Source organism: Leptodactylus fuscus, chromosome 8 (genome assembly GCF_031893055.1).
Source record: "Leptodactylus fuscus isolate aLepFus1 chromosome 8, aLepFus1.hap2, whole genome shotgun sequence".
NCBI classification, from domain to species: Eukaryota; Metazoa; Chordata; class Amphibia; order Anura; family Leptodactylidae; genus Leptodactylus; species Leptodactylus fuscus.
In genome coordinates this window covers 71,190,037-71,211,137 of record NC_134272.1, presented here as the reverse complement: position 1 = coordinate 71,211,137, position 21,101 = coordinate 71,190,037, and the positions used below count along the sequence as shown (strand labels likewise).

General features: G+C 42.2%; 1 protein-coding gene across 3 annotated transcripts in view; it reads left to right on the top strand.

The window, feature by feature from the left end:
* METAP1D (methionyl aminopeptidase type 1D, mitochondrial) overlaps positions 1 to 21,101 on the top strand; it is a 129,223-nt gene that overhangs the window by 44,988 nt on the left and 63,134 nt on the right. The window contains exon 2 of one of the 3 annotated variants that reach the window (XM_075284152.1): positions 20,052 to 20,221. The exons of the other annotated variants lie outside the window; for them this stretch is intronic. Coding sequence (XP_075140253.1) covers positions 20,052 to 20,221 — 170 coding nt within the window. The remainder of the gene's footprint in view (positions 1 to 20,051; positions 20,222 to 21,101) is intronic. 3 annotated transcript variants of the gene reach the window in all.

The window sequence follows — 21,101 nt, the reverse complement described above, 5'->3', positions numbered from 1 at the left end:
TGTAAATTAGCTGGATCGTGCACGCTCACTGCTTCCTCCAAGTTCCCTCTCCTCTTGCTGATTCACGGCGGTTTCTATTGAAAGCACGCGCATGCACAGTAGCGCTCCCTCTGGTGCACTACTGCGCACACACCAGCGCCATTTTCCCATAGAGAGCATTGCGCGCCAGAGGGAGCACTATTGCGCATGTGCGTGCTTTCAGTAGAAACCGCCATGAATAAGCAGGAGGGGGGGGGCTTGGAGGCAGCGGTGGGCGTGCAGAAGCTATGACGCTAAAGGGTGCACGACACGAACGTGCACGATCCAGCTAATATACATGTCGATTACCAAGGTAATTAACAAAAACGGGGGGGGGGGTCTTTTTACACACTAATAGCAGCACCTCAATAGCCTTTTTAAAGGCTATTTAGGAATATCTTTAGCTCATAACCCATAAATCTGCTGATAGAGCCCCTTTTAGGCTAAGGCCCCATGGGACGATACGTAGCCCTAAAGCACTGCGGGAAAAACCACGGAGGGAAGGCATCGTAGTTCTTCCCGCAGCACTTTAAACAGAAAGTTCACAGAGTTTTCCGCTGTGGACTTTCTGTTATTATTATATCTACGGGAAAGCCTCCATCGTTTCCGTAGATATAATTGACATGCTTCAATTTCCAAAACCACGCCGGTTTTGGAAATTGCAGGGTGTCCATGCTGCGGTTTGAAACGCAAAGTGGGCATGGGATTCACATGAATCTCATCCACTTTGCAGATACTGTAAAACGCTGTGATTTTTCCCGTGGCGTTTCCGCGTCAAGGGCGTTTCCTGTGGGGCCCCATGCTGCAAAAAAGTAACTTTTTTTAATGCAGATTTTGTTGCATATTTTTTGACTTTCTAAAATAATGGCGGTATGATTGTCTATATTAAAACTGGTTAAGCAGATTGACCTTGCCGCAAGTCTGCAGTGACTTTGAAACATTTCTGTTGAGAAAAACAATGAATACACCAATAAGTTTTCTCTATCATCCTTTAGCTAAAAATAAGAAGTAAACTATGTCAAAGGGAGACATTTCCATCTGTAGAGGTCACAGAGCATCTTAGGGCAATATACAATGATCCATGTGTCACTCTGCTATCTCCAGCGAGACCTGATGACATGAGAAAATCACAGACAATGATCTTTATATGTTGACATCTAAACTGAGGTTTTGTTTCCCAGGTTTCCATTGCATAATGGAGTTGGGAATAGCCACTAAATATAACAACCCAGTATTTTACTTTCCTGGGATGGCGGCTTTTGTAACATTAATTGTATTACCTAATTCTTCCAAAGACAAATGGAAAGTAACATTGTGATAATATTGCCAAATAGTGCACCTATATAGTAACATAGGAATATAGTAGATGAGGTTGGAAGAAGATACAGGTCCATCAGATCTAGGCTGATGCAAAATGCCCAATGTCAGAGGAAAAAAATTCCTTCCCAACTATTAAACAAAAACTTACTTAAAGAAAACCTTTCATATCCTCGGGCACATGTGGTTTTATATACCGCTAGAAAGCCAACAGTGTGCAGAATTTAGCACACTGTCGGCATTCCCGTTATGTGCCCGGGGGGAGAGCTATTGGTACCGTTACTGATAGCTTTTCACTGTCAGAAGGGTGTTCCTAACAGTCTAGCTGGGAATACCCCTCCTAACAGTCTGTCTGTAGCACTATACTGTGAGGGGGGATTCATTGTCACCCAGCCATGACGCTGAGTGTTGAGGAAGGCCACCACTCCTCCTGACAGTCTTGTCCATAGACTAGTACTGGGGAGCGTTTCTCACCATTCAGCGTCATGGCTGGGCAGCAAGGAATGCCCCTCACAGAACAGTGCTACGGGCAGACTGTTAGGAGGGGCGTTCCCAGCTAGACTATCAGGAACACCCTTCTGACAGTCACACAGCACCAATAGCTCTTCCCCCAGGGCACATAACAGGAAGGTCAACAATGCACTGAATTCAGTGCACTGTCGGCCTTCTAGCAGTATATAAAACCACATGTGCCCAAGGACATTTAAGGTCTTTTAGTGGCAAACAACTGACTCGTCACCCCAGACCACCAGTTGAGCATAATGTCACCGCTAGAACCCCAGATCACCAGTTAACCATAATGTGGTCCTTTAGGTATCCCTTATGATCTCCATCGTTTTGCCAAATGCAAAAGACCTACGGAAAGACTTTTTCATCCATAATGTGTAACAGAATCTGTGAAAAAATCTCCTAATGACATGTGTGAACATAGTCTAACATCTAAATTTACTATTCCTCAAATATAACCAGACCATAGTTGCGCGTATTGGTGCCATATACAGAGAAATAGTATTGACGAATATCTCTGACATTGACATCATATATATTTCAGTTAATAACCCAAATTCTAAATGAAACACAATGGAAGTCTTATGACATGCTCAGAGTCGGTCAGGTTTATGTAATAACATTTATATCCTTGACTGGCTTTCTAAGGATGAATGTGATCGCTGTCATGTATCTTGCCAGGAGTTTATTTACATGTAAAAATATTGCAACACTATTATAGATTTCTTTTTTAAGCCATTTTGCTGTTTATAGAGTTTGGAGAAGTTTGTCCTGTAGACTGTCACTCACCACCTTCCGGCAGACGAATTAGGAAAGGCCAACTTGATGTTTTTTCCAGTTTAGCGTTCCTGAGGATAAACACTACACAAATATGGTTTTGTGCCTTCTGGACTCATCATCCCTCTCCATGTTTAAGGTATTTCCTATTACCCCAATTTGCTGATATTAAGCAGTCAACGTCAACTGTGGCACCTTATCTGGGGTCGGGTTAGATTAAGGAGGGAGATGCTGATATACCATATGGACATCTACTCATTACACCTACAGGAACTTTCATGACATCCCATTCTCAATCCAATGGCATTAACTGAAGTTGGTTCCCCTTGGCAGTGAAAACATCTTTCACTCTTCTGAGAAGGTCTTCTACAAGAGTCACACCGATGTGTAGTTGTCAATTTTTGCCCATTTCCAGAGGAACATTTAGGAGGTTAGACCATGATTTTGGGAGTCTGACACAATCTTGGTTGCATTTATTCTGAAAGGTGTTCCATGGGTTGAGGTCAGGGCTCTGTGAGACCGGTCAAGTTCCCGTAATGATGTCTTGCTGAAACATGAAATGACTTTGCCCAAAGTGTTCCTACAAAGTTTGAAGTATACAATTGTCCAAAATATAGCCAAGAGTAAGCCATGAGTAAGGAGCCAGTTTTGCTCTGAAACACATAGGCTATTTCTTATATCCTCTTCTTGGATCCTTGTTTTTGGATTTTTTTAGTTTATTGATATGAAATAAGGGTTGATTTTTTTTACTTCGTTGATGCTGGAATTTTATCTCCAAAATGTCTTGGTATGCTGAAGCATTAAGATTTCACTGGAATCAACCCCTACCACTATCCCTCCTCCCCCAAACTTTTCAGGGGGTACAATACAGTCAGGTAGGTAACAGTCTCCTGGCATTCTAAAAACTCAAACTTTTCAATCAGATGGCCAGATAGAGACGTGTGAGTGGGCACTGCACAGAATATTTCCACCCCTTCAGAGCCCTATGATGGCGCTGTGCTTTACACCACTCCTTTGCATTGCGTAAGTCTTGTATTTAGCCGCTCACCCATGGAAACCCAGGCCATGATGCTCCAAATGCACAATTCTTATGCTGATGCTAACGCCAGGAATGGTTTGTAACTCTACAGCTACTTAGTCAGAAGAGCATTAGCAACTTTAATGCACTACTAGAGTGTTCCTACTCTGTAACGTTTCAAGACTACCTATATCTATAGGAGGAAAGAAGTTTCATGGCATTCTATTACTGTGGGAGTGAATAAAACACCTGATTACATTACACATAATCGAATACATATCTCCATATAGTGGAGGGATTTGCAACTTTTTGAGCTCACGTGCAAAAAATATTTTGCAACTTGTGTTCATAGCCCTCGAACGATGGGTGAAGATGGCCAACATGATCAAAAGACATCATGAATTTAGTATAGAAAACTAAATTCTCTGCAACAAACAAATCTGTTCTGCCATTTATATTTGTTTTTAGAAAATCTAAGTAACAGATGGGATTTGTAATGTAAACCTTATACAGTATGTTGAGATTAGAGATGAGCAAGTAGTACTCGATCGAGTAGGTGTTCGATTGAATACTACGATATTCGAAATACTCGTACTCGATCGAAAACCACTCGCTATTCGAATGTAAAAGTTTGATGCAGAATCAGCATTGATTGGCCGAATGCTATACAGTCGGCCAATCAATGCTGGTTCTTCTCCTACCTTTAGAAGTCTTCTCCGTGCAGCTTCCCCGCGGCGTCTTCTGGCTCTGAATTCACTCTGCCAGGCATCGGGCCTGGGCAGAGCCGACTGCACATGTCTGCTTATAGTGCGGACATGCGCAGTCGGCTCTGCCCAGGCCTGATGGCTGGCACAGTGAATTCAGAGCCGGAAGATGCCGCGGGGACGCTACACGGAGAAGACTGCTCGGAGGATCCAGCCCGACCCTCACTCGTGAACTTGGTAAGTATAATTTGATCGAATGTTGCCTACCCCTGAAACGAGCATTTTCCCCCCATAGACTATAATAGGGTTCAATATTCGATTCGAGTAGTCGAATATTGAGGGGCTACTCGAAACGAATATCGAACCTCGAACATTTTACTGTTCGCTCATCTCTAGTTGAGATACTTTACCCCTTTCCAGTGGGCTCGTTTTTCGTTTCTTCATCCTCATCTTCTAAGGACTAAGAGATCAAAAAGTCAGGCCTACCCCAAAATGGCATCAGTAACAACTACAGTTTGCTCTGCAAAAAATAAGCCCTCACACAGCTATGTAGATAGAAATAATAAAAAAAAAGGTAATGTCAGATGTCAGACTATGCCCATGCCATGTGAAAGATGAAAAAAGTTTAATAAAATATATCAAAAACTATGTAAATTTGGTATCGCCGTGATCGTACCGACCAGCAGAATGAAGGCAACGTATCATTTTTACCGCTAAGCGAAAGCCGCAAAAACTAAACCCAAAAATAATGTTTATATGAAATGGAATATATTTAGGGGGATTCGTATTTGGTAGCCAGTGCACATCTGGGGAAAATGGAAGGAGGAAAAGGTGATGGAAAGAAAGAGGTGAAGATATTTATTGGGCATTAGAACTGATGTCAAATCATCTCAGAAGACATGTTGACCTTTACAGCAATAGATGTTTGCTCTAGAGCTAATGTACAAGTCTTGGTTTGAGAACACTCCAAGATGTCCAAAGTAAATGTTATATTTTCCTGTATTTTTATTTTTTTTTTTTTTTTTGCTGGGGCGCCATATCTACCTGTTTCCCACTGTACAAAGGTCACAGAAATAAATTGTATATATTTAACTAGGTCAGGTAGTTTGTTGTTCCCTGGGAGGAAATAATGATCGTGTCTTACAAGAAGTTTTTCATACTCTGTATAGCAGGTTATTTAATTGTTGACTAGGTTTATTGGTGGTTTATAGGTTTGGTTTTTTTAGGTTACTTTGGAGCCTTCAATTTGGTGACATTTCATTTTCTTAATAGCACATAATGTGGTTTACATACTCTGCAAGATTGATGGGAATAAGAAAAATTAATAAAAACAGAAAATTGTCTCATAGGTTATGAAGATTAGATTGGTGAGGGTTTGATCATTGGCACCATCGTGTATCAGCTTAGTGTAGGGTCCGCAGTACTCACGTAAATGCTGAAGATTTATTCTGTTCCTTATGTTGCGTTTCACTAGAATGGGACTGAGCTGCTGAAGGACCACATAACTCATGCATGACATCAGATGTGACATCACATTCATGGAGAAGAGGTCCAAGCGCTCACCCGAGTGCTGTGTCTTCTTCATTCAGCCGATCGGTGACTGATCACCACCATTGCCCCCTCTGGTCTATGTCTACTTCCCTGCATCGATGATGTGCTATACTTGTACAAGACCTCGGCAGTCAATCACTGGTCTCAGCAAAAACGGGTGCCAACGGGATCCCAATTGCACAACTGTTTATGGATCTTATATTTGCTCTCACCGTTTTTTTTTTGTTGTTTTTTTAATTTTGGAGAATAATTTGGAAATTTCTTATTTGATTTTTATTTAAGGGAGTTGTCCAGGGAGTTAATATCACCTTAACTGATCCAGCAGACACTGGATTTTGGACCCAGTGATCTGTCCCCAGCTCACCCAGTGGTTCCAGCCCCAACTATAACACAGGTAATTTACCTAACAGATCAGAGGAGGAGGAAGGGGGCAAAACAACCTTTTAGTTGTGGGCAGTTTCCAACCAGTTGACCCAGCAGATGGCAACGCCAGGGTCCATCATCCAGTGTCTCCCAGATCTTAACTCCCTAGTCTACCCCTTTAATAACAACTCACAGTTTCTCTGAGTATTCTAAGGACTTGTGTTATGGATTTCTGGTTTAGAAACCCCATTCAAATATTTTATTAGGATTGTCTAGATCATTGGGGTCTTCCATTCATAATTTGCACCTTATAACCAGAACAGAAAGTCAATGACCCAACGCATTTCCGCACAGGCTATTACAATTATTATTATTTATTTATTTTTGTACGTTCAGCAATGAAAGCCCGTTATCGGCCATAATTCCATCCTCCTCTCGACATGAGTATTTCCATGGGCTTATATTCAGTATTTATTAGGAGTATCCAAAAACTCCTCTATTTAATAGGATTGTGGAATGATATAATATATTTATTCTGCCGCTGTCAATAGCCGCGCGGACATAGAGCAGACGTTCTACCTGTTTTAGAGATTAACAAGTGGAAAGGTTTATTTAGGCCTGCCTGTGTCTGCCCTGGTGGTCCTGTCATTAAGTGTGTCCTCAATAGCTCAATTTACAATGAGCAGATCTGACCATAGAGAATGACAAATGCGCACAATGATCAGAAAGTTCAGAAAAACTCCAGATGCCAAATACCTTGGTTGGAAACGTTGTAAGGAATTATCTTAAAATGGCCATATATACTGCAGTAAGTCGAAAAACCTCAACATTGACTATCAGGAAATGATAAGACGTATTGAATTTCATTGCCCAATACATGATCTGCCAGACAATGTTCTCAATAAATACACATATACCCTCGGCAAAACTGAGATTATATATGTATGGATGAGTCAGAAGGAATAGCTGTCACCTGAAGGAATGTTCAACCGACAGCTATTAAAGGTACATTGACACAATTAATGTCATGGTAGGTAAGGGAAAAGCTAAAAATGTATATTTTATTTTTGCAATCACTTTCTGAAGTGATTTCCACCTTGACCTTGAGCTATTTTTTCCTAGTCAACTTGTAGAGTATGATTAAGGGGGACCTTTCACCACCTCCATCAAGTCTAGCTCTTTACAACATTTAATAGATGCTAATTCTGGCACAGTTGGAATTTTTTCTCTAGCCCCCACCATTCCCGAGCAATCAATGCTGTTAGTTTTGGTGCCTGATATACTATTTAGTCTCTGTACTGTCAGGAGGGCGGTGTCAGGCAGGAGCAGACAAGGGGTGTGACTCTAAGCTCTGACACCAGTTGCCTCTGATTGGAGCTCTGAATCACACCCCCTGCCTGACACCGCCCACCTGACATTACAGAACTTAAATGGCACATCAGGCATCAAAACTAACTATGCTTGTTGCTCAGGAATGGTGGGGGCTAGAGAGGAAATTCCAACTGTGCTGGAATTAGTGGAGAGGCATCTACAAACACAGGCTAAGAGCTTGAATTGGTGATGGTGGTAAAAGGTCAATTTTTAAACAGCAGGATCAGACTACATCAGATTTGTTTTCTGTCTGTTACCATGGAGACACATAGGCCTTCATAACTGTAGAAACTGTAGGATATTTTTCATCAAGACTGGTTGCAGATTTTCTCCGTTTTTGGTGCATTGGGACAACAGGAAGGAGTGGCGTTTATATTATAGTCTCGTGACAGGTTGTAAATTGTAGCTTACCGTATCCAACCTCAAAATATATCATTGTAAAGGCTGCATACATTGTCTCAACTTATCAACTTACATTAAAAAAATGTGCAGCTGTCGCACGGATGGCTCGGGGCCAAGTGCTTGTGTATACTGCTGGTGTGTTCTTCATTAGGTTCATTGAACTATATGTGCAGTGCAGAATTTTTCCATTTCCTGTTACATGTTTCAGTGTTACGTTTCGGCTGTAGTCATAATGTATGAAAAAAGATATAGTTCTTTCCCAAATTTATGTGCAACACAAACAGGGGACAAGTGCAATGCTGTCAGTATGTCATGGTGGATATGCTGTGATAAAACACGGCAAGAGTTGGTCCCAAAGCAACATACAAGCTTAGGGCTAGTTCATACGGCCACAGAGGGGGCGGATTATGGCACGGAATCCACGTCATAATCCGCCCCCTCAATGGTGGTCTATGGAGACCGCTAGTGATCTAGCGAGCTGCCCTTTCTTCAAGCGGATTCCTCGGCTCATCGAGCCGCGGCGTCCCCCTCGCGCAGCACCCTCTGGTCTAGGCCCATTCATTTTGGGCCTACTCTGGAGCAGGAAGCCACGACTGACAGTTGCGGCAAATGTATTTTGGTCCTGATTTTGACGCGGCTTCCATCCCCGCATGAACTAGGTCTTAGAGTGTAGGTTTTTCCCACAGTGCTTTTTTGCTGCGGGACTCCCCGTGGGGCCTTAGTCTTGTGGAAACGCAGCATTTTTTTGTTGCAGATTTTGTTGTGGTTTTTTGAGCCAAAGTCAGGAGTAGATTTGCCAGAAAGGAAATGTCTAAAAGCATTGGGTAAAAAAAAAACCATAGCAAAATCAGTAACAACACACTGCGTTTCCGCAACGTGGGGCGTTAGCCTCAAGTGGAATTATCAATGATATCAATTCAGTATAAGATGCATTATAGATTGATCACTGTGCTGTATTATTGGGTTAATTGTTAGATTTTAGTGGAAATTTTTGTTTCTCAAAAACTAGTCCCCTAGATATCATTGACACCCTGAACCCAGATCTTTTATAGCGTTTTAAATCCAGCAGCCTGGCACTTGTCTGGGTTTGCCAGATGCTGATTCTGGACTTGAGCCCTGCACTGTTTCCTTATGGCAGTAGTGTAGGGTCCTGACCTGTTGGATGAGCCCCTCTATACACCTAGTTACCCTAACCCATAGGGTATAGTTAAGTAAAGGCAGAGAGTAGGAACAAGTAATTGCAGAAGAATCCATTGTTCCAGATTGCGGTAACCTGTGAGCGATGTCGGATCCCATTGCTATATGTACTTTCGCTGTTCCCTTCCGATTAGCAGCAACAACAATGATTGTTTTCTGTCTCCCTGTTCCCTTTTGAAGATCTTACTTATGCAACTGAAGCTACAAAATTGAGCATGGCCTTTCTGTTCTCCATAATTATACGCTTTTCTCTGCATTTTATTTGCTATTTGAGCAATTAACCCCTGCCAGTAATTCTGCAGATAGCGTGACCAGCACGGAGCTGTATGCTATATCATATCAATACTTTCTTGTTCTCTGTGAGTGGGTCGCCGGGGACTTGTGACACTATCCTTTCACTGATCTAGAAGTCCTTAGCTCTTAGATGATGACTGCAATTGCTTAAAGACGTCTCCTACTCTAAACTTGCAGATGAAACAGGTACGGATCACCTACAAAAATTTCTTTGAAGTAATCGGCGTCTGTCAGTAGAATGAATTTGCTTTTGTTTAGTAATGAAGAGCACTTGTCTATTGTGTTCAATCAGGATCCCGTAACTAAAGCTGCCCATAGACCATGGTCTGAGGTGGACAATCCAATGTCAATGGGGCTTGGCTATTAGTCCTCACCCTCTGTTATTTGGAGGAACCATCAGCCTCAGGGTACCTCCTGCTCCTGCTGTCCCTTTTTGTAATATAACTTGGCATCCTAATGTTAGGTGACCACTGTAGCAGTTGCATGGAGGAATAGGAGGGTAAATATTGGCATATTCTTTTTGTTTTTGAAAATCCATGTATCTGATCCCTGCTGATCTTCAATTGATCGGCTTGGAAAATCCATTTAAAGGATTTTTCCATCCTTCCAACATTTACTCCTTATTGTTCAACCACTGCATGCAGAACTATTTGTCCCCATGGTCACAGACCACAAACAATGCAGCAGTCATAAGGTTCCCATACACGTGCAATAGAAGTCAGATGAATTCAACAGACCATGAAATTAGCAAACGATCATTGGTGATGGCCAATGCAAATGCAAATGTCCTTTACCAAGGCACCTGTCCCTTTACCACCTCTTTTTTTGCATCCTTTAATAGGTTCAAGATTCCAGCACAGTTGGAATTTTTTCTCTAGTTCCCACCATTGCTGAAAAATCAGTGCTGTTAGTTTTGGTGCCTCATATCAGGCGGGTATTCCTGGAATGGGGCATGATTCTGAGCTATAACACTATCTGCCTCTGATTGGATGGGGTCAGGAAGCTCTGAGACACACCCCCTTGTTTATCCTTCCTGAGACCACCCACTTGACAGTAGAGTGTTTAATTGGCATATCAGGCACCACAATTAAGTGCACTGATTTCTTAAGAATGGTAGGAACTAGAGAAAAAAAATTCTAACTATGCCAGAATCAGTGGAACACCAATGGGTAAAGGATGCAAATAACTAGAGTTGGTGGAGATGGCGAGAAGGTCCTCTTTTCCCCAACATCTGCCATTACTATTTGTTTAGATAATTTGTTGGTCCGGTGTATATGGATACCACTGGACTTGAGATTTTTTGTAAGTTTTTGCCTATTTTTTATCAACAATTGTTTTTACTACAAGAGGAGATACTGGTTGTAATATGTCAAGTGACGGAATAAAATTTACATGGAATTAGGAGTTGAAAGTATCCGCGAATTAGAGTCAAAAAGGTTGGGGGCTTTACCAAAAGTATATCTCAAGTAGGAGATGAAAGAGGGGAGAAATTTAGTTGGAGTAAAAGAATGGTACATCTGATACATTACCTTTTAAATATGACTTTTTTCTTTCCAAAAAGTGCCTATTACATTTTAAAAGGGCACTCATCAAAGTTACAGATACACAGAACATGCCCAATTTCCCGGGAGCTCCGCCATATGAATAGTCTCCCTTTTCATCATTTGTATATGGTTTAGAGAGGTCACTTAGTCTGATCGAATTATGGCATGTCTACATGAGATCAGTGGGACTTGTTCTTTCCATACACATGTTGATGTGTTTCGCTGCCACCGTTTCAGTAAATAGGAAAGTTAATTATAAGCTCCCAGATGATCTTATCTAAAAAGAGGAGTATTAGAGTTGGCCTAGGAGCGGAGCTTCAAAGAGCTGTGATTTGGACAGAGGAAAGATGAAGGGATTGCTGAGAGCTCAAGAAGCCGAGAGTCATGTACATAAAACACATTATATTGACAGTGCAAATGCTCGGCATGAAAACGATTCTTGTTTGTGATGTCACGGAAACTTCTCACTGGAAGAATAGGCTTATTCATGAGGCTTCCGTTTCGCCATCTCTATCGCAGCACAGTGTGTAATGTTGCTGCTATATGTCCCATCTATTATATAGGTAATAAGGGCTCTATAGGGGACATCATTAAACATGCACTTGTTTGTAGAACATGTAATTTTTTTTCTATTTATATACTTGTATTAGGTCTTATTTTATTTTGCAAGACTGTTTTGGAGTATAGATAATATATAGCATTTTCCATCTCATAATAAGATGGCATATTGCTAGGATATGACATTACTTCATGATGGGAGGGATATGATCACTGGGACCCCACAATCCCAAATGGAGGGCTATTCTTTTATCGGTGTTTCCTTCACTGTATTGACACATACATGGCAGAATCCTGGTGAAATTTCAAGTCAATGTGGCCTGCTGCAGTACCCTACCCGGTAGCTAGGAGCGCCACTGAGCAGGGAAAATTTAGAAGTTGCCAGGTGCGCCACTGAGACAGGAATATTTAGAAGTGGATGTAGTACTAAATCACCACTGCTGTCCCTTTATTCTTAGGATCAATGGATGTCTAAGCGGTCGTAGCCTAGCAATATATGCTATCCATTTATAAGAAGGGTAGACCACTTTAACTAAGGTCTATGTTATGGACACTGCGTTTTTATGTTGCATGTTTTTTTTAGCCAAAGTCAGGAGTGGAATTAACAGAAGGGAAACGTCTAAGAGCTTCCTTTACATTCCCCATTCCTTTTGTAGCCACTCCTAACTATGGCTAAAAAAAACTGCAGCAAAATCTGCAACAAAAAACATTGCATTTCTGGAATATGGAGCCTCAGGTATCCTTCTCCTTCACTCATATCTGTATGCAGCCTCACACACAGAAGTCTTTTTTTGCACCAATAACAGCGCAGGGGAGGTGGGACAGGAACTACGACAACGGGGGCATTGAAAAAAATCGGAAAAAGTCATTGGCTGCCGAAATCAGGTGACCTCCATTTTAGACGAATAGTGGATTTCAAATCCGGGTCATATGAGAATGTGAACTTTGTGACTAAGAGACAGGGATAGCTGTACAGGCAGGGATAGCTAGGGATAACCTTTATTTAGGGGGGAATGTTATTAAAAATAACTTTTTGGGGCTCTATCGGGGGTGTAATTGTGATTTTTGTGAGATAAACTTTTTCCCATAGGAATGCATTGGACAGCGCTGATTGGCAAGAGTACGGGATTCGACCAATCAGCGCTGGCTCTGCTGGAGGAGGCGGAGTCTAAGATCGCTCCACACCAGTCTCCATTCAGGTCCGACCTTAGAATCCGCCTCCTCCGGCAGAGCCAGCGCTGATTGGCCGAAGGCTGGCCAATGCATTCCTATGGGTATGCAGAGACTCAGCAGTGTTGAGCCAGTTCTGCTCAACTACACCGTGTGCCGGTCAGCCCATCAGATGAACATACCCTAAGAGAACTGGCTAGGGCAGCAGCCTATCCCTTCTGATCATATTGCACTGTGATAGGAAGATTGTTAACCCTGACCCCTCTGCTAAGACCCACCTCCCTTTGCTAAGCTCCACCTCTCAGCCAATCATCAACTGAAACAAGGCCAAGGCACCTGTGCTCGGTAAGTAGGGCGGAGGCTCTATGGCTTGTCCTAATGCTGATTGACAGACTAATAGAGGTCCAGGGTAGCGGACCCCACTGATCCGATATTGATGAGCTATCCTAAGGATAGGTAAAACAGAAATCCTAAAAACTTTTATGGACACTTGGGATTGTTCCAGTAAAGACACCAATACCTTCCGATACCTTACGGGAAACGGCATCTAAAAGCAGAAATGTGCGGTAATCTTGAAATGACCTCGTGTTTATATATTTGTTGTCAATAGCGATTTTTATGCAAACCTTTGCTTTGGGGGGGATTTACTGTGACAGAACATGTACATAATGTAGCTGCTTGAGTGATTTTCTTTGATTGGCCCCAATAAATACATTTGTGCTGCGGAAAAATGGAAATGCAAGACTTTCTTTACTCTATGAAAAATGAAATGTGTGTGTGTGCATAATACACTGGAAGATTTCTCAAGAACACTTCAGTGTTATGAAAAGATTACCATAATGCAACCTGCTAAGGTTTATCTGCATGACTTTTTTTTTTTATCTTAAGTACTGGAAGCATAGACGGAAATTGCCAGGGGACAAATTTAATGGTCTCACCTGAGCACAATTGAAGCCCTTTTTAAAGTTTTCTCGTGAAAATATATTTCATAAAACTTGCTATTTTCTCAAATGGTAAATGTCTGTATTTCCACAGAGTCCTTTTCTTTGTAGAGATTTAGATAGGGAAAACCGATATTAGATTGGTCATTTTGTTGCTCGGGGCAAAATCAAAGCGACCATATTAGAGGCCAGCCATGGCCCAAGTTGCTCTTGTCAAGTTTAACCTGTACAGCCCTTTACGCTGCACCCGAGCAATACGGTTCTTGGATCACCTATTCCGTTTTGTGACCTTGGCTTGATTCCTTGTTCTCCTGTTTATCCGTGTATGGATCTTTGGATCTTGGCCTCAACTCTGCTTCCTTGCTGCCTGACCTTTGGGCCAAACTTGATTATGCTTTTGCCTGACTCTCTCGTACTTTATACCGGCGTCTTTGAGGTCTTTGGGTCAGCTGCCACTTTCACCGAGACTACTTTGAAAGGCATTGATCTGGTAGTCTCTCACGGCCAAGACCATATTCCCTATACAGGCATTAAAATATGACAACCTCCCTGCAAACCTCCCTGAAATATGGAGAGACTACTTATATAATGCTCAGTGGCATAACTACTGGGGTAGCAGGGGTAAAGGCTACCACAGGGCCCGGGACATTTAGGGGCCTGGCGACAGCCGCTACCACTGCGTTTTTTGGGGTTTTTAATAGGCCGATACCAGTTGGAGTTACTCCAGCTGGTAACGGGCCCTATTTACTTACCGATCCTCCCAGTGGCCGGGATCGGTAAGTGACACCGCGGGCCCCACAAACATTATTATACTCGGGGGTCTTTTCAGACCCCCGAGTATAATGATCGGAGAGGTAAGAGAACATACTAAACATGTTACTTACCTCTCTGCGCTCCGTATAGGCTTCGGCCTAGTTGTGTGACGAATCTGACGCCACATGAACGGGACCTGCGTCCTGGGTCATGTGATGTCCCAATTGAAGATGGCCAACACTACCGAGGACTGCAGCGGAGCCAGGGATAGGTCAGTGACTGTTTTTTTATGTTGGTATCCCCCTTTGGTCTCCAATTATTATACTCTTGGGTCTGAAAAGACCCCAGAGTATAATAATTGTTCATGGGTGTCCACAGTGAGGCATAATACTGTGTGCAGGGGCCACTATGGGGCATCATACTGTGTGCAGGGGCCACTATGGGGCATAATACTGTGTACTGGGGTCATTATGGGGCATAATACTGTGATCAGGGGCCACTGTTGAGATGGGGGTCGGTTGAGGTCTTCGGCATCCGTGTCGGTCAGGAAGGTGGGGGCCCATGTCAAAAGTTCGCAACGGGGTCCCGCCATTCCTAGCTACGCCACTGATAATGCTCTTCGAAAGTGTCCCAAAGTGAATCCAGTTAGGTGGCCCAGTAGCTCCACGATCTGCTGTCCATTACAACTTCTTGTACTGAACAGCTAAAACTCAATGGCATGAGTATGGTTTTCAAAATGGCACACAGTCAGTAGACCATGTTACCACCATGTAGTGGTTGTATTGCTACTATCAGTATTATAATAACCTTATGACTCCTAATATTCTCAGTGTATGTATGATGCTTATGATAAAGGATCAAAATCAATTATGATATTTACTATGGGAAATTATTAGACTTGGTGTAACCATAGAAAAAGCAAACAGACCTACATGGAAAGTTCTTATCCAATTCACTAAAAATTATTGGAATGGTTTCAACCACTTTTGAGTAGTAGGTGCGGAAGTCATCACGGTCGAGAGGCCTGTGATTAGATTAAAAGTTATCTACCACCACCAAAATCTCTTCTAATTCTTCTATATTCCACTGTATTTGCAGTTAGTGACAAAGCGAACATACAGTACTGGGAAAAAGTGTAGAAAAAGAATGTTACAAAGTAAGAAAGCCTTCAAAAATAGAAGTATTAGTAGTTTATTGTCAGCTAAGGCCCGGTTCACATCTGCACTCGGGTTTCCGTTTGGAAAGGTCCACTTGGGAACCATAATCCACATAAAAATGCAGTTACCTTAGGTAACCCATGGACCCCATAGACTATAATGAGGTCCGTGTGGTTTCCGTTCGGTTTCTGCATGAAAAGGGCAGCGCTTTTCTTTCATGCGAAGAGGGGAACGGAATCCCTGTACCTAACACAAATAAGGAAATCTTGAAATGAGAATCTAAATCACATCAATATTTGGTGTAACCTTTGCCCTTTGCCTTCCATCAGTTTTTTGTGTTACTTGCAGACAGTTTTTGGCTGAACTTGGCAGGGAGGTTGTTCCCGCCGCCATCTTGGAGAACTAAGCCCAGATCTTCTGTGGATGTAGGCTTGCTCCAATCCTTCTGTCTCTTCATGTCATCCCAGACGGGCTGAATGATGTTGAGATCAGGGCTCTATGGGAGTCATACCTCTCCTCCAGGACTCCTCCTCCAAAGGGCAAAGGTCACACCAAATATTGATAGGATTTACATTTCTCTTTTGTCCGTTAACTTAGCATTTTCTTAATAAACAGTTAACACTTCTATATTTGAAGTCATACTTTCTTCGCAGCATTTTTTTCCATACTTGCCTAAACTTTTACACAGAATTGTAACTTTTTGTGTCCATGTAATCCTGATGTGGAAAAAAAATCAACTTTTGCTCTTATGTATTTATCAGTTTGGTGCACCCAGGGCTTGGCCACATCTGCCGGAGAACCTGCTCTGCCTGTGGATGCTGTCAAGACCTGTCAATCTTTTTGTTAGGAGGTTTTGCTCGGTGGCCACCACAGACGAAAACTGGTGAACTGGCTGGAATGTCCTCTCCTCGGAGCACTGAACTGCTCCTTCAAGGATTAAAAGTTTATTTTGTCGACATCAAGACAAAAAAGTTATGTCACTAACCAACAGAACATGTGAATGGGTAGTAGAGATTTTGATGGTGATAGATTCCCTTTAAGTGGCCTAAGTATAGGAGATATTTTCGAGACAAAAGTTGCTGATCTGGGGGCCACACGGTGGCTCAGTGGTTAGCACTGCAGCCTTGCAGCGCTGGAGTCCTGGTGTTCAAATCCCGCCAAGGGCAGAAAACCATCTGTAAGGAGTTTGTATGTTCTCCCCGTGTTTGCATGGATTTCCATCCCATATTCCAAAAAAAGACATACTGATAGGGAAAAATGTACATTGTGAGCCCTATGTGGGGCTCACAATCTACATTAAAAAAAAAAAAAATTGCTGATCTTTCAGTCGACGTGCCCATTTAGTTTGGTCAAATCTGGTTTATGCTATTTCTGAGGAATTAGGGATGGATTACTGCCACTGCCACAGTTGGGTTTGGCTCAAACATGGAAATCTCCTCCTTCTCGGAGGACTTCTATTGCCCACCAACTCTAGATTTTTGGCAGACTGTGGACAGATTTAGTTTCTTGGCCCTTGCCCCAATTTTTTCCGCTCTTGGACAATTCCTTTTACAGACAGACTAGAGAATAAGTTCTACTTGTTTTCCAGTCAATAGCAATATGTTGTATTTGATATTACAGCTCAACTCCATTCAGAGCCCATGGATAAGATTGGCACTTGTTTAGGGAAATGAAAGAAAACTTTTCTGTAATAGGTTTCATTTAACCTGTTTAACCAAGATGTTGATGTTGCATTTACTCTAATGGCTGTGCGAAATCCACTATTAACAGAGAGGCAAAGTATTACAATATTTCTCTGGATTTTATGCACCATGTTCAGCTGGTTCAGTTAATACCTATAATATTCCCTATGTATTAGGAAAACACACAGGGGACAAAATGAAGACCAAAGTAATTGCAATCGCTTTATTGTACAACCTTGTGGCTGGAGGTGGTCATGGTGGAGTAAAGCCTTCATTCCAAGGCTAGTTATGTGTCCTCATGGCTACTTGTGATGCCCCTCACTCCATATTATTTGTTATATTATTATTTATTGCATGAATTTTTAAAACTTAGAATTGTTGTGACAAATATTTTAGAATGTGCAGCTAATTCCATCCATCAAATACCTAACATTCTGTGTGTCAACCCAGCCCTGCAGATTGATAGGTTCAGGTCACAAGAATCAAGCAGTATTTTCCGCTTGTGATTCACTACCTACCTTGTCAATATGCAAATTAGTTCTTTGAGTAATGACAGAGTTGCTTTATACAGGTAACCAGCAGGGCCTTTGTTGCTCCAAAGAGCTTATTTGCATATCATCAAAACATCAACCTCTCAGCTGCAATTCACAAGGGGAAAACACTGATTCAGGTGACCCTAACCTGTCTATATGGGTTGATATGCTGGGTTCTGGTGACACTAACCTATCTATCTGGGTGGATATGCTGGGTTTTGGTGACAGTAACCTATCCAACTGGGTTGATATGCTGGGTTCTGGTGATATTAACCTATCTAACTGGGTTGATATGCTGGGTTCTGGTGACATTAACCTATCCCTCAGAGTTGAGAAGCTGGATTCTGGTGACACTAACCTATCTATCTTGGTTGATATTCTGGGTTCTGGTGACATTAACCTATCCATGTGAGTTGATAAGGTGGGTTTTGGTGACATTAACCTATCTATCTGGGTTGATATGTGAAAAACTCGCTTTAGGCTGCTTTAGTATTTTGCACTAAATATTACTTTACTGTCTACTTGGGAATATATTTGACCTAAGGGTATTTCTACATGGGTAGATTTCCTGCGCAAAATGCGCACCGATCAATGCCATATTAATTCTATGGACACCTATTTACCTTCTGTTTGCATTTGGTAATCATTGTGAGTATAGGTGTTAACAATCGCTGGTCTCTGTACAATTTGTATTTGTCAACAGTGCATGAACGGCTGTCAACACAGTGATGTCGATATCTGCATTACATATGTGATCAATGGTGTATGATAACTGATCACTGAGCATGTATAGACAGGGCAGGGAGCGGGAGCAAATGTTTGCATGAACATTAACTCCCTATGTTAAGGGGCTTTAAAGAATCTATAGATTAACAATATTGATATTAATATTGACACCCCCACCGATCTGCAGGAAGCGGACAGCTCTGTACTCTGCATCTTAGCTCCTATTCAGATGACCCAATCCGGCCACTACATAGAGAACAGCGCTCTGTGCTTCCTGCTCCATTCTCTAGGTAGAAGTTGCTGAGAACAGCAGATTGGTGGGGGTGCTGAGTGTTGGACTCCTACCAATCTGATATTGATGAACTATCCTTAGGAAATGTCATCAATGTTTTTGGCCCAGAAAACCCCTTTAAACACTTGAGTAACTCTACAAATTTCTTCCTGTGCTTCTTGTGTTGATCCAAATCCAAAGATATATAATAAGTAATTATCATTTCTGTTGGTCGCCATTGGAATCAGTCAACGAGCTAAAACTCCATTATGATTATTCTCTCTGCCTAGGGGGGAGTTCACATGGTGTAAAGTGGCGCGCAATCTGGCATGTATACGCGTGTCAGCAGTTTGCACGCTCAAAAAGATCCCATTGATTTCAATGGGAGTTACGATCGTATACAGCGCGTAATTTTGCGCCTGTAATTTTGAGGCCATTGGAGATTGCTTGGTTTTACACAGTCCAGTCACATTAATGTGACCACCTGCCAAAATCCAGAATAACCACCTTTGGACCGCTGCGAAACGTGCAGCAAGAGAGGGGATGTTGTGATGATGTTCACTAGGATGTTGAGCCATGCCGACTCCAGTGCCGTGGCCACCTGCACTAGGTTATGCAGTTGAGCATCCATGGCGTGAACAACCCGATCGAGGTGGTCCCACAGATTCTCGATTGGGTTCACCTCTGGGGAATTTGCTGGCCAAGGGAGTACGGTAAACTCATCCTGGTGCTCCTCCAACCACGCACGTACACTGCGAGCTTTATGACACGTCGCATTGCCATCATCCTGAGGAAAAACAATTCGCTTGTAGGGATGAACATGGTCCGCCAGGATAGATGCATACTTGTGCTGATCCATCGTGTCTTCCACAATGATGAGTGCACCCAGATGGCTGATGACCTGTGCCTTCTGCGATTGGTTATTTAACGTTGACGTCAAAAGTAGGCGGTGGTCACATTAATATGACTGGACTGTGTATATTTATGTGCTAATCAGACTACTTTATAGGTTTTATGTATTCCTATAATCTCCGAACATATCCATATACTAAAATCTCATCTCAGTGGAACAAAAAAATTTCAAGCCTTCGCTTTCCCTCCCAAAATTTTCGCCAAAGATGAATGTTGACTTAAACAGTTTTTGGAAATGAAGGGATATATTAAGTGTTATTTGTCTTTTCCCATCTCTTCCCGCAGGTTATGTGACTGGCTGTCATAGAGTTTTCTCTCCATCAATCAATCATATCTACTTACACAGGCAGTTAAGCATTCAACAAAGGAGATGTTTCTTTTTCCGGAGACAAAGAAGCTTCGCTTATAGTATAGTTTGGCCAGGTACAGTTTCCCCAGCTCATCCAGTTCCCGAGGTAACTGTAATTTCTATTATCTGATTCTTTTCCCAGTCAATATAAAGGTTGACTGCACTACTGATCAAGTACATTCATCCACTGACAGCCAGGGGCTGAAATCCTGGTCAGGGATTTAAGTTGCGAACAACAGAGCGGCATGTATTCAGCTCCCAGCCGGATCGTGTTATGAAGAATAGGTAATCAGTGCATAGGTGAGCCCGGCTTCAAGACAGATAGTTACAGGCAATCTGCCCAATGATGCCGACATCGGCAGGTGGGCATCAACTCTACGGAAGTGGCCGGCCAACTTGTAAAAATGTGCCATAATGTTAGTAAATGATTTAAGTAAATAAGATGTTTTTATGGTCGATATCCAACCTGTGCCTTCATCATTAGGCGGACTGGTGAGAATGTGATGAGTCTGTATTGAAGTTGATGCGGTTATCTTTGAAGAAAAACATAAGCTGCTGTAATAAGGTTTTTTTTTCCTTTTTTATGTAACCATTACTATCTTCCTGAACTGGAAAAAAAAAACAGCCTGCTTGTGATAATAATACATCTTGTATTATAGACCGCTGGCAGCCGGCGCTGCAATTCACCTACTATAGCAGCAAGGGCTCTGTCATTCGGCGGCATCGTAGAAAGTTGCTTTTTGCAAAAGTTATAGAACTGGCCGAGAGGGATTGATGTGATGTTTTATACATGATATTATCTCCAGCTATTAGATTATTTGTTTATACAGGTGCCATGGCCCAGTGTATGCGGACATGGGTAAATAACTTTAATGGGGGCTTTTTGAGCATCTGATTCCAAAAACCAGATGAACCAGATGAAGAGCCCAGGCTCTTCTAGGATGATCTTCTGCTAAATTTAGGAGCGTATCTGAAGAGGAGTCTAT